At 38.5% G+C, this 14215-nt stretch overlaps 1 protein-coding gene across 1 annotated transcript in view; it reads left to right on the top strand.

The window, feature by feature from the left end:
- Positions 1 to 14215, top strand: part of MSH3 (mutS homolog 3) — a 208352-nt gene that overhangs the window by 141989 nt on the left and 52148 nt on the right. Inside the window, 1 exon segment of the mRNA XM_072606261.1 lies at positions 7510 to 7621. Within this exon segment, the coding sequence (XP_072462362.1) occupies positions 7510 to 7621 (112 nt within the window).

Genomic DNA, 14215 nt, shown 5'->3' with positions numbered 1-14215 from the left:
CCAAAACAAAAAGGCCAGCAATTTTTTTAAAAGAAAGACCACTTAAAGGAACAGACCAGTTTGAACTTCTTATTAATTTAAAATGTTGGTAAGTAAATTGGTTTTTCAGTTGTGCTTCCTACTAATAGGATGAATTTCAAAAATGTTTCATGTACCAGCAAACATCCTAAATCTTAATGATTTCTCTGTAGCATATATTAAAAATTTTTTTGAAAAATCATATTATAATTGTTGGAGTTAAGGAATGACTATGTTTTGTATTGTTAAATAAAGAGTTAATACAAGATGACTTCAGAAACATTTTAGTTTTAATTTGAGGGTCACAAGAACAAGGTGATATTTTAGATGTTTTCCCCAGTCCCCATTAATTTGGGGTGGGGGAGAGAAAGCAACCGAGCCAGAAAGAGGAATCATATGTTAGTCATAGAGCAACTGCAGCTGAATTCATAAGCTGAAAAAGGACAAAAGCCAACTCACTGCCAGCAGCTCAGGCCATCACTTCCTCTCAGAGCCCACTGGAGGCAGCCCAAGAGGTCCTGAACCCAAACGCAGTGGGATTAGCTTTGCTCCCCAGATAACGAATCCTGCTGTTGTGGAGGGGAGCAGTTACTTATAGGGTCCCACTGTCCACAGGAATACCAGTCACTGACTAACTGCCAGTAATGCTTGGTAAGCCAAAGTCATGGAAATGTTGTTGCTCCCAAGGCCACTTCTGCCCTCTCGACCCAGGAAGCAGCCTTTATGGAGATGTGACTGTTTCTGCAGGTGCTTTAACCCATGGCCCAATAAACAGCCACAGTTATGGAAGACCTGATTGGTAGGGAAGAGGGGAGGATTTCTTGACATCGCTGTTTTCGGCATTGTCAGATTGTTTAAGCATTAGAAAAGGATGTAATTTCATAAGTGGTAATATCACACCCATCAATGACACTTGAAAGAAAAAATAAACACCAAAAAACAAACTCAGAGAAGAAGATGCATGCCATCGGGTTCATCACTACCCCTTGAAGATTATGGGACTGTACAATCTTATTAGTAACTGGAGGGGAATGTCTCTACTTTTCTATGTGTATCCTCCGTACTTAGCACAGTGATTTGTACTGTGCACATTTGTATTGCTTTCTAATGGTATACGTACATAAATATGTGTGTATGTTTATAAGGATTTATAATGCTTTGTGTTTCATTCATTCAGAGATCCCCCAATAAGGTAAAATATTTATGAATTAGCAGAAGTTAATCCCAATACTTAAAATGGACACAGCATTCTTTCCTGAAAATAGCATCTATACTCCTGGAAGAGATAGACCCTGATAGACAGGCTCACGCCCAAGGCCTATATTAGGTTCCTTTCTGGATGCTGCTGAGACTTTGCAGGCACACTTCACTCACTCCCTGCTTCCCCCTGGCAAGAAGCTGCAGACATTGATTTTGCATTGCATCTCCCATATGAGACAGAATAGAGAAGGAAGTGTGCTGCCTTTTTCCTGAACTGGTCCTAGGTTAAGGACCAGAGACTCTTCTCAGAATATTCTTCCCATTCTTCTCCCTCCTGCAAAAAGTGGAAGACACTCATTAGCCTCAATCAAAGAAGGATGTAGAGAGAGCTAAGAGAGTAAGGACGGCAATGGGCAAGCACGAGGGGCTACACTGGGCCTGAAGGAAGGGGAACTGAAACCCAGCTGGGGACAGTCCCTCCAGGAGCTACTGGGATCTGGACAGAGACTGGTGAAGCCTAAACATAAGTCTGAATGAAACCATGGGCAGAAGTTGAGGCAGCTTTCTGATACAGCCCCAGAGATGTCCCCCCCCTGCAGAGAGGGGAGGAATCAGAAAGTCTGAGTAATAGAAAGGGAAATGCAAAAACATCAAAGATCTCATGAGAAGGAAAAATCAAAACCCAGGAAATAATAATAATCTCATATTTATAGAGTACTTACTGTGTACCAGGCACTGTGCCAGGTGCTTTACAATTACTGTCTCATTTGATCCTCACAATAACCCTGAGAAACAGGTACTGTTATTACCCCCATTTAGAGGAAGAGGTAACTCAAGCAAGCAGAGATTAAGTGACTTGCCCAGGGTCCCACATCTGGTCTGTGTCTGAGGCTGGATTTGAACTCACATGTTCCTGATACCACGCCCAGAGCTGTATCCACTTTGCCAACAAGCTACCTCTGAAGCACAAGCAGATAAATGAACAGAAAGGATCCTAACACTGAAAAGAAGACTCAGTACTAAATCCTCAGAGATTACATAACTCTGTTAACAAATATTACAAGGCAAAAGAAAGTGAGCTAATTCTCATATCTGTAGAATACCAAAAGAGTGAGGGAAAAACAAAAAGAAATTGTGGAACAAGTCCAGAAAAAGAAATGAAATACATGAGAGAAGAAATTTGGGATGAATATATGTCAGAATTTTTAACTCTAAAGGCAGAAATTTAAAAAAAAAATTAGTAGACTAGGAAAAAAATCAAATCCATGGTAGAGAGTTTCTCTAAGGAAGCAAAAGATAAAATATTAGGTTTGATATATAAAATACTGAAGTAGAGGAAAATCTGTGAGAAGAGAAGCAAACAATGAAAGAAAACACAAGACATCACCTTGAAGACAGGATAGCATATGCAGGAGCAGCGTAAGGATCGTAGGTCTCCCAGAATAATGCGATTGAACAAAAAATCCTGAGCACCTTGATACAAGAAAGAATATAAGAATACTCTGCAGAACACTGAATACAGGTATCGAGGTACTAATTGAAAGAATCCAGTCATCTCCAGACAGAAGCAAGCAAGAGTAACCCTCTGTATGTCAGACTCCAAGATACAGTGGTTAAATTTAGTGGTTCCAGTGACACCAAGTTCTGCATTCAGTCAGGATGAAGATGTTTAAATCCAAATCACAGATTTTATTCCACACCCACCAGAAACTGCAAAGAATAGTGATAATAATGTAATAGTATATTCTGGAAAGCAAAGGAGCTCAGTCTAAAGTTTAGAATGACATTCTGCAGATGTGTAACTAATCATCAGTGAAAAAAGGTGATCATTCTTTCCCTTCCCCCAAAAAAGATATGAACAGAATACTTGACTTGAAAACACCCCAGACAATAAGATACAAGTATTTAGAAATAAGAATGGCAAATAAGCATAACTACAAAGAAAAGAATAGATAATGAAATTAATTACCATGTTTAGAGTTTATTTTAAAGAGAGAAAAAGGGAAAAAAGAACTGGCCTGCAGCGTTAGAAAAAAAGCAGGTGGAGGTGATAGGAGAGTTGTCAAGTGTTTTTAAAAGCGCCCAAGGGAATAGAGATGTTAAGTGAAATTAAAGAAATAGGAGAGATGGAGGTAGAAGAATGAAGCCTCACAACTCCTGTGCAGGTGAATCTGTATTTTATGGGACAGAATTAGAGTGGGAGAATCCGCAGATGGGCAGAGGAAAGGGAGAAGATGGCAGCAGCTGCGTGATGTGCCCTTATCAAGTCCACCGGCAAACAGCAGACTGATGATGAGTCTCATTAAGAAGAGGGGCTTTAGAAGAATGGGAGATGACTCAGAAGGGAGGGATTGGAACTGGCGAGAGGGTCTTAACACCATGGGGTAGGGACGCCTTTAAAGATGCAGACCTCATGTGTGCTGCACCTTGGGGAAGTTAGTAAGTACAGACAGCGAGTCTGGTAAGTGTTGTGCTTCCTTGAACAGCGTCTTGTCTCAGGAGAAGGGACATGAAAGTTCCTAGGCATCCAGTCAGCACCCAGAAGGGTATGGGAGAATGGAGCCAGAAAAGAGATGGCATAGTCAGTGGGAAGGTATTATGAGAGCAGGATATTGATACAACTGGGGCAGTGTGAATTACCTTTCCCCTTCCCCACTCCTCCCCACCACACAGAGACACACACACACACACACTTCTCTCTCTCTCTCACACACACACACACACACACACACACACACACACACACACACACACACACACACACACCTTCTCTCTCTCCCTCCCTTCCCTGTAACACTAGCCAGGACTGTTTCAGGCAAGTAAGTTGTGCTGCAGATCTACTTAACTGGAAAGGCAAAAAGACATAACTTCTTAAGTAAAGGAAAGGAAGAAGATACTATAAGTAAAACCCCAAAACTAAGGAAAGTATTGACATATTGAAGTGGGAGCGGGTAAGTAGGGAAGAGAGTCTATTGGAATGGGGTCAAACCATAGTACTTTAAACAAAACTAATTGCCTGGACAACACATTGATTTAAAAGAAAAAAGGACCTTTTAAAAGCTGAAGACACTGCAGGAAAAGCTTAAAAAAAAGCTTAGAGGAAAACCACAAGCTTAACTCTCATAATTTTAAATGTGAATGGACTAAACAAAACAGTTACAGAACAGATAGTGTCTCCTGGTAGAGACCAGGTCTCCAAGGGGCTTGCTTGAGGTGTGGGACCTAATTTGGGGTGATTTGGGCAAGAGAATATAGAAATAGTTTTTGAGTTTTTTCAAAAAGCTCCTAAGACTCCAGAGAAACCTCCTTGCTGAATGATTTTTTTTTTAACCTTCCTGTTGGAACTTTTTATGTGTTTTAAACCTCTGGACTGCTTTTAATCTTCCTTGAGAATTGCTTCATTCTGAGGGCATTGGAATATTATTTTAGCCAAAGGCTCTGAGTAATCCATTACTGCAATGCTGGATAGAGACTCTTGACAGAAGTAAGTGATCACAGAGAGGGTAGGGGGCAATGTCATACCGCACAGTTTTGGATGCAGTTATTTCTACTGTGGAGCATGCTTTTATCACATTACATACCTTGCAAGTTGATACCTTTTTTTTAGAGTGTTTCAGTCTGTTATTTTTTTTCCTATTAAATACATGTTGCATAGAAGAATTAAAATGAATGGAAGAAACCAAAAAACAAAACAGACCATAGTACAAAAGAAAATGGTCTGTTTCTATCTGTGATCCAATTCCGTTGTTGTTTCTCTGGATGTGGAAGATGTTTTGCCCCAAGAGTACATTGGAAATTTTTTAAGTCCATGCATTGCAATGAAGTACCAAGTCTACCAGAAAAATTCAAATTGGTACATCTAAGGGTGAGACAACAGAAAGAAAGTACAGTGGGGCAAGATCTCTAAAGGCATTAACACAGCAGTTAGAGTAGGGGGCTAAAGCCTGGTATTTTAGAACCAACTCCAAAAGGAACATAAAGAAGAAATAAGTAAGGATTTAGACCATTAACCAACAAATATAATTTCAGAATAGACAGGAAGGGAAGAGAAGTAACGAAAAGAGCAAAGGAAAGTCTTAGAAAAAAAGCACAGAAATAGAAAACTAGAAACAGAAAAAGTTGAAGGGGGTGAATGGTTTAACTACTTAACTGAAAGGGGAAGAAGATAAAACTTATTAAATAAAGGAAAAATAAAGTAAATAAAGCCCAAACTAAGGAAAGGATTCCCTGTCTTGAGTGGGGGCAGGTAAATCAGGGAAGAGTGCCTGTGACCATGGAGTCATGCCACACTAGCTTGAGTGGGACTGATTGGAGGGGTAACATTGGCTTAAAAGAGGAAAAGGATTTTTTAAAAAATGCTGGAAATACCAGAAGAAAAACATCAAAACGAAAACAAAACTTGGAGGACTCCATGTGAATGGATTAAACAATAAAACAGAAGTTGCAAAATTGATTAGAAAAAAAACTCCCACAATCTTTGGCTTAGAAGAAATATATCTAAAAAGGAAAGACTTGCCTAAAATCTAAATGAGACGATGGAACCAAATTTACTATGTACCACGTAAATCCACAAAAAGCAGGAACACACTTATGCTGTCAGACAAAACAAAAATAAAAACTCACCTTATCAATAGAGATAAATGAGGAAATTGCCTTTAAGCTTAAAGGGACCATAAACAATGAATCAATATTAAACCTCTGCTCCAAATTGCACGGCATCTGAATTTATTATGTAACAATTAGTTGAGTTTCTAAACGAACAGATTGCAATGCAGTTATAGTAGGAAATGTTAATATTCCTCTCTGAGTGGGACAAATCTAATAAGATAAATAAAAAGGAAAATACAGAATTGAGCAAGCTTTTGGAGAATGTAGAGCAGAAAAGATTTATGTTGTCTTTTAGCGTTTCTGTGGCCAAAAAATGCATTATCCAATAGCCAGACTAGTGATGGACCTTTCTAGCTTATCTTGGTCCTCAGACAGCAAGTAGAGTCTGTAACTGGATTGCTCTTGGGAATCTTTGTAGGTTGTGGAGGTTCTGCCACAGATGACATAATGAAGCATCCAGACAGGACTTTCTATGCCTTCAGTTACTTTGCTTTAATTATTTTTTTTAAGGTGGCCTTGCTCCTACTGGCTCTCTTCTCCTCACCCTGATCCCCTCTTCTCTAACCCAGTAAACATTTATTTGTCATTGTTGTTGTTGTCATTGTGAGTCTTGTCTGACTCTTTGTGACCCCATTTGGCAGAGATACTTGGAGTGGTTTGCCATTTTCTTCTCCAACTCATTTTACAGATTTGAACGCAGGAAGATGAGTCTTCCTGACTCCAGACCTGGTACTCTATCCACTTTGCTACCTAGCAGCTACTATGTGTTAAGTGCTAGGGATGGCTTTAATAAATAAATAGGTGGTTCAGTGGATAGAGCACTGGCCCTGGAGTCAGGAGGACCTGAGTTCAAATATGGCCTCAGAAACTTGACACTTACTAGCTTTGTGACCCGGGGCAACTCACTTAACCTCAATTGCCTCACAATTTTTTTTTTAATTAAAAGAAGAAACCAACAGTAAGACAATCTCTGCCCTCAAAGAATTCACATTCTAATGGGTCGGGGCAGACCATGCAAGAGGATGCAGGAAAGGAGGTGGGGTAGGGGAACTCTCATTTTCTGTAGAGTTGATCCAGGCAGAGCAGCAGCAGGTGCAGAGTAGGGTAAGGAGGGAAGTTCTGTCTTCCACTGGCCAACACAATCAGAGGGGAGATGAGGCTGAGGGAGGTCAGGTCAGTCAAGGCTTCATTAGCAGCATGGTGAGATTAGAGGTGAAAAGCTTTAATCTGGGGGAAAGTGGGGCCTAAAGCCATGGGAGATGAAGGAAGCAAGGCCTTGAGGGAGCAGCTCAGTGGGAAAATGGAGAGAATACTGGGCCTGGCAAAGCATTCCAGTATCTCTGCCAAGAAAACCCCAGATGGGTTCACATGACTGAAAACGGCAACAAGGCCTGGAGAGGTGACATAGTGAACAGACTGGAGACCAAAATCTACATTCGAATCTCCAGCAAGCGCTTCTTCCATCACACCATGGCTCTTTGGTCATTTTTCTTTTCAAATGCTATCTTTTTTTTTAATAAATAAAATGACCTTTGTACTTAAAATCGTGTTCTTGAAATACAGTCTTTAAGAAGTTTGAAATTTCTGTTTATATTGCTTATTTCTTAAGTTTATTTTATTATGTTTTAAAATGTTTTCTATAACATTTTCAAACATACTGAATTTAAGTATTTCCTTTTGCAGACCAGTTTTGCAAGAAGAGAGAAAAATCGTGATAAAAAATGGTCGGCATCCTGTGATTGATGTGTTATTGGGAGAGCAGGATCAGTATGTTCCTAATAGTACATGTTTATCAGTAAGTATTGTATTATGATAAATCCAAGTAGATAAGGTTAATTTTTGACCCTGATTTTATATATATGTGTGAATACACACACACACACACACACACACACATACACACACACATGTCAAATGCATAATTAATCATTTACCTGAGTTTTCATTTTACGAGGATCAACACTAGAATATGGTTTTCTCTATGGTGCTGTGCCCCTGTCAGTGCTATTCCTGGTGATAAATCATATGCTGACTGAAGTATTTGGCAAATAAAGGATTTGCCCTAGTTATCAATTCTTGTTACCTCAGTTTTTAAAATCTCATATTCATATAAATGTCCAAATGAACGGATGGCATTAGAGTCATAGTACAGTGATGTGCAGTGATATTTCATTAACTAGCATCTCATTCTCTTCCCTTGATCCTTCCCCTCCCCCAACACATATTACTTCTCCAATTTTTTTTCTAATGTGTAATTTTGATCTTTTAATAGTAAGGACCTAGAACTCTAATGACTTTTTTTTTTTTTTTAATTTATTTTTATTTATTTTTAAAACATTTTATAACAGGTAAAGCAATTCAAACTTTTGGTCAGGTGATACATCTTTTTCAAGAATTTACAATATGGACCACAAAAGAATTTTTTTTTTAAACAAAAGCCAACTGAGACATGGATAATATTTATGTTGCTAACTTCACAATCTTTTGACCTAATTGTCTCCATAGTATTACTAAGAATAAAAGGATCTTAACTTAATGTTGTTGGTCTAAAGTCCTATGCCTAATAGCTTAATTTTAGGCAGCCTAGGATGTTCCTCTAACCATAATCTTGAATAGATCTGGTATTATGCTTACAAACCTTTTGACTATAGGGAATTGCCACCAAGAGTAGGGACATTGCAGGGAAACAATATCTCCCCAACTTCATGTCTATTCCAGGCAGGAGTAGATTGTCTACTTGTATTCAGTCAGGCTTAAAGTCTGCCAGGTGTTACTGGGTTAAAGTCTGCCAGGTGTTACTGGGACTTTTGTAACTTAGAATAAATCTCATAGTTTTTTTAATATTACATTTAATATTACATTTAATTAATAATGTTGAACTTTCATGATAACTAATTTCATTAACCTTAGTTCTTATTAGGAAAATGCATACATGGCCTCATTCATTAGATTAAAGTAATAAACATGAATGCTTTTAAAAAATACCATGCAAACATGTTTCTTTTCATTTCCCACAATACCAATAGGGACTTTTAGTTGGAAAAATAGTATAATTGAACCATTTGGAGTTTCTCTAATTTGGTTTCTATTTCGTTTACAAATTGCTTTAATCCTTTGCTAGCACAACTTGAATAATTAATTTATCTTAACCATTTTTATTGGTTTTGAAAAAGCTTATGCTATTTAATAGGATATCCTTTGGGAAGCTGAAATATCATTTCTACTAAATTACAAGAAAGTTTTCAGAAATTATGAACCACCATATTAAAACTTTTGCAAAATAAATGTTCTGTTTTATCCTCACCGAAGAATACATTTCTGGATGCTCTGAAATATCAGTGGCTTTTATAGACCCTTTTTCTAACATTAGTGTAGGAGTTGATGTAGAATTGTTGCTATGGTGAAATGCATTTTGTGTGGCATGAATTTATATAAGGATGGAGTTAAAAAAATTAAGAAAAACTTGTTTTAAAACATTTTATGGTAGGTAATTACAAATCATACTGTGTAGGGGGAAATCCTTTTAGCAGAGAGCACAGCTAATTTTGATAATGATGTAATTTAAAAAGTCAGCTTTTTGGAGCATACACAATTGAGATTCTGTATTATATGAAGTTTTTCACATATTGCTTCTGATATGGCCATTTCTCCAATGATTCCCCTCCAAGCTATGCTAAACATTTTTCACATTTTGAGATCAAAAAACACCTTTCTAAACCTCCTTTGCTTTATCTCCTTGATTTTCAGCATAATCCATAATCCTTATATACCTGCATATTATTCATAAGTGCAAGAACTGTCTAACTCCTCTCCCAAAAGAACTCTTACAAAGCACTGAGTCTCATTTAGGCACACACTTACTGTAAGCACCAACATACTGCAAAGAGTATTTAGAGCTTGGCTATTTTGCCTGCTCATTCCTAGTCCTAAGCCTAAATGTATGTTTGATGTTCCATGTACTGTCTTTGGCATTCAGGGCCTTGGATCTAGCCAACTTGTTGTAGCCAACCCTATCTTTTAATGCTCCCCAGTAAGGATCATCTACTCTAATCAGACCAGTCTCGTTATTCTTCCTCCAGAATCATTCTTTTTTTTGTGCTTTCATTTACGTTATTTCTCCAAGCAGGAATAGCTAATGTCCTCTTTTCAGCTTACCAAAATTCTGCTTTTCTTTCAAGGCTAAGTTAGGTTACAGACTAATCTAACACGTTCGGGTCTCTCCTATCTCCGAGCTTCTCTGTGGGAAGAGCTGTACTCCTGTAATCTTTGCTTATATTCTGTCATGTGATTTTGTTTAGTTATTCATGTATATGAGACTTTTCTTCCACAAAATGAGTACTTTAAGAAAGGGGAAAAGTGCCTTGTATTTCTTTTATTTCTAACAGCACCTAGCATAGTTCTGAACAGTAACTGTTGCTTGATAAGTGTTTCTTGGTTTATTATTGATTGAGGTGTATCTTCTAAGCACTGTGAGCGAGTGCTGCAGAGGGCAAAGACACGTTTGCTCTTAGACATGCTTCCAGTAGGATTATTCACAGCTGTTGCTGGTTAGGTCGGAGAATTGAACTTGGGGTGGACTTTTCCAATATTGCTTTTCTGATCCAATATTCTGATGGAATATTATAATGATCTTACTTGATCTTTTAGACTACTAAAAAAAACACAGAAGCCTTCTCGCTTAATGATTTAGGGCTGAGTAGTAGCAGTGGAAAAATTCACTATTTAAATGCATATTATAAATGTGTAAACTGTGATAATTTTAGCATAACATTTATAAATGAAATCTGTATTTTCCTACGCATTCACAACCCAAGGTGTTTTATAGTTCTAGAGATAGGTCACAGAGATGTTTGAGGAGAAGACAGATGAGAAGCAGAGAGAGAAGCCTATAGATATATAGATGTATAGATATAGATAGATATTTATCTTGGGTGAGGAGTGAGTATTGAATCTAACCTTTCTGAATCTGCTTTTGCCATAAATCCTAGGGCACTTTGTTCAGGACTTTTAGAAAGGTGCTCGATACAGCCGTAATCACAGAAGCAAGGCTGTTACTTATAGAGGATGAGAAAACCGAAGCTAGCAATGATAACGATGTGTGTGTACGTGTGTGCCTTTCTTTACACAGTAGTGTTGTGAGATAAATGCTGTTGTTATCCTCATTTTACAGAAGAAACTGAGACAGAGAGCTTAAATGGCTTGTCAAGGGTCACACTGCTAACAAATCTCTGAAATAGAATTTGAACCCAGGTCATCCTGACTCTAGTCTGCCATTCTAACCACTCTACCATCCTTCTCTCTCTGTGCAGCCAAGCTTACTTAGAAGTCTTTTATAGACCGTGTGAAAAGCCATGGAGAACCAGGACCCCTGAGCTGGTTTTTGAAGGTGACTCATTACATGAGTTTTAGAATCGTGTGTGTTGGTATAAGAGAGTAGGAAAAAGAGTGACCTCCTCTTAATGGCAAAGTGGTGTGGTGCTTGTGTTCTCGATGTGGTTTTCCAGTTCATCTTTGTTTATTTCCCTGTGTTGTGTGTGTCTCTATGGAAGTCTTACATATTGAGTTGTGATGCCAGTTGTGGGCTTCCTCAGGTCCTGAGGACAACAATGAACAAAGGGCTTGGTCGTGATAACTCTCACAAAGTCAGTAACAGATGCATCCTTGATAACACCTGATCATTCCCTATTCTCTCTGACATGCCACTGTCAGACTCATAGTTGGAAGGGGCCTCAGAGGCCACCTAGTCTCCTCTACAATATTCCTAGCACACAATGATCCAAGCTGTGATGTCACTAAGCATTTATTATGTGCTTCCTAAGTGCCAGGCAGGCTAGGGACATTTCTTTAAAAGACAATAGTAGCCCCTGCCCTTGAAGTTTACGTCTTTATGGAGGAGACAACATGTCACTGTGTGACAGATTTTTTGTCACTGAGTGATAACATAGTACAAGATAAATCCATAGTAGATGGAAGGGATCTAAAGAAGGAGGAGAACCTGCTAGCTTCTGAGGCAACTTAATCTACTCTTGAGTCTCTCCAGAAATTTTTCCTTATATCATGTCTAAATCTCATCCTCTGCAACTTCCACTCATGGCTTCTTTTTCTTCCATTTGAGGTAAACAGAACAAATGTGATCTTTCTTCCATGTGACAATGCTCCAAGTAGTTGAAAACAGTTCTAGGCTAAATATCACCAGTCCATTCAACCATTACTCATACAGCGTGATCCCAAAGCCTATCCTGGTTACCCTCAAATTGTGTCCTTCGTAAAATATGATGAGCAAAACTGAGCACTGTACTTTAGGTATAGACTGACCAGAGTACTAACAGAATACAGTGAGACTATAACTTGTCTCTTTCTGAACGCTAAACTTGCTCTAGATATTTTTGCCTGCTATGTCGGGCTCTTTACCTGTATTCAGATTTGATTCCACTAACCTTCTGGATCTTAATCAGAAAAACTATTATCTAGCTGCACTCCTGTCTTGTATTTGTAAAATTAATTTTTTTTAACCTAAGTATTGTAAGACTCTTAGAGACCAAGATCAAGGAAACCTGACACTCGAATCCACAAGGGACTGCATGGCCAGTCATATTTCACCTGGCTTCTGTCATCAGTTTCTCTTTTTTTTTTTCCAGCCCTCTTCTTACATCTATTTTCAGCTTTGCCCATGTGTGCAATTTTAAATTAGCTACTGAGGTTACAGAATTTGAGGAGCATTTCCTTCAGTTTCCATCCCTTAGTGAACCGGCTAGTCAGTCAGCAGACTCCCATTTATCCAGAATAGTTAAAGAATTGTTTATTCTTATTAATTCTAGTTAATTTCTTATTAATTGAGTTATTCTGTGCATAAATTATGGGGGGGGAGCAGGGAGAAAATTCAGCTACTCATCTGTAACTTCTTTTGGAGGTTTGCTTGGGTCTCTAAGAAGGTAAGTAACTTACCCATATTCGAACAGCTACCCTTGTGTCAGACTTAAGATTTGAACCTGGGCTTTCTTGATTCCTGCTCTGCTTTTTACTTTGCCTCACTGCTACTAATACATGGATTGCCAATATTTGGATAATTAGAATTAATCAAATACATTTAACATTAGACAATAAAGTAGATATAATTTAATTTTGATCATGAAATAAAGAAATTAAAAGACCTTAGGGTCATAATAATGAATATTAACCATACAATAATGTGGAAGTAGAGGGTGGTTCCAGTAATTTGGGCTTCCTGATTGGGATGATAAAGAAATAGGAGCCCACTTCATCTGCGATGGCTGATTTTTCCAAATGCAGGCCGGTTCATGACTTAGTTTCTTTCTGGGCTGGTTAATAGTCTTTAGGACAGAAGAGTCCACAGTAACTAGTATAATTCTTGCAGAACTGCTTTTGTGCAAGCCTTTGAGAGGCAGAAAATGCTCTAGGCATAGTACTGCTTGAGGCATCTTGTGAAGCACCCCCAGTGTCAGCCCACAGCCAGCTCAGTGCTGCCAGCTTGCCCATTCCCTTGGTTCGTGATGGGCAGGGATCCAAGAAGAGTTCAGTAAGAACCTCCTTGTCCTTGAGTAAAGAAGAGGCCTGCTGTAAGTAAGTAGTTTGACACCATCCTACCTTCTTTTCTGAGCTCCACATTGACCTGCTCCACCAATCTTGGTATGCCACGACCATTTTCCTTCATCCCTACCGCTTCCATCCTCCAGGGGATTAGCACCCCTATATTTTCCTGGCTATCTAAAATCCTCTACTACTATCATACTACCTCCTGAGGGGCTCTGCCTTCTTGCCTGTGGCCTGCTCTCTCAAGTGATGCCCCATGCTCCTAAACTATCCCTCTTTCCTTTCTCTGCCCCAATCAAAACTTTGCCATAGTGATGAGTCATTTGAAAAACTGATTAAACTAAAGGAATCTCATGATTGTTTTGTGATTCATGTTTAGACATTGATGGTGGGCTGCTCCCCTATCCATTTGCTACCTGACTTTTTAAAAAATATTTTTTTCTTGATTCCTTTTGTCTCTTTGTCATACTTTTTTCAAACTCTGCCTCTTCCAGATTGAACCCTCCCTGGTGATGAAGAAAAGCAGTTAAACAAAAATATCCCTTATAGTGGTCATATTTGACAACGTATACCACCTTTTTTGTAGTAGTCCTCGCATTCTCTGCCGAGAGAGGAGTTTTGTTTTATTATTTATTCTCTGGGCCCCTCACTGATTTTTCTGTTACTTAGAGTTGAACTTACTTTTAGTAATCTGCTAATTTACATGGTTGTGGTCATTTTATATACATATACACATATATATATGTATTGTTCTTTTGATTCTACTTATTTAGTTCTTGATCAGTTCTTACAAACTTTGCCGTGTTTTCTGAAATTCTTTGGGGGTTTTTTTTGGTCA

The sequence above is a fragment of the Notamacropus eugenii genome, chromosome 4 (genome assembly GCF_028372415.1).
Source record: "Notamacropus eugenii isolate mMacEug1 chromosome 4, mMacEug1.pri_v2, whole genome shotgun sequence".
In the NCBI taxonomy this organism is placed as follows: Eukaryota; Metazoa; Chordata; class Mammalia; order Diprotodontia; family Macropodidae; genus Notamacropus; species Notamacropus eugenii.
The sequence above is the reverse complement of the archived record's forward strand: the minus strand, read 5'-3'. Positions and strand labels throughout refer to the sequence as shown.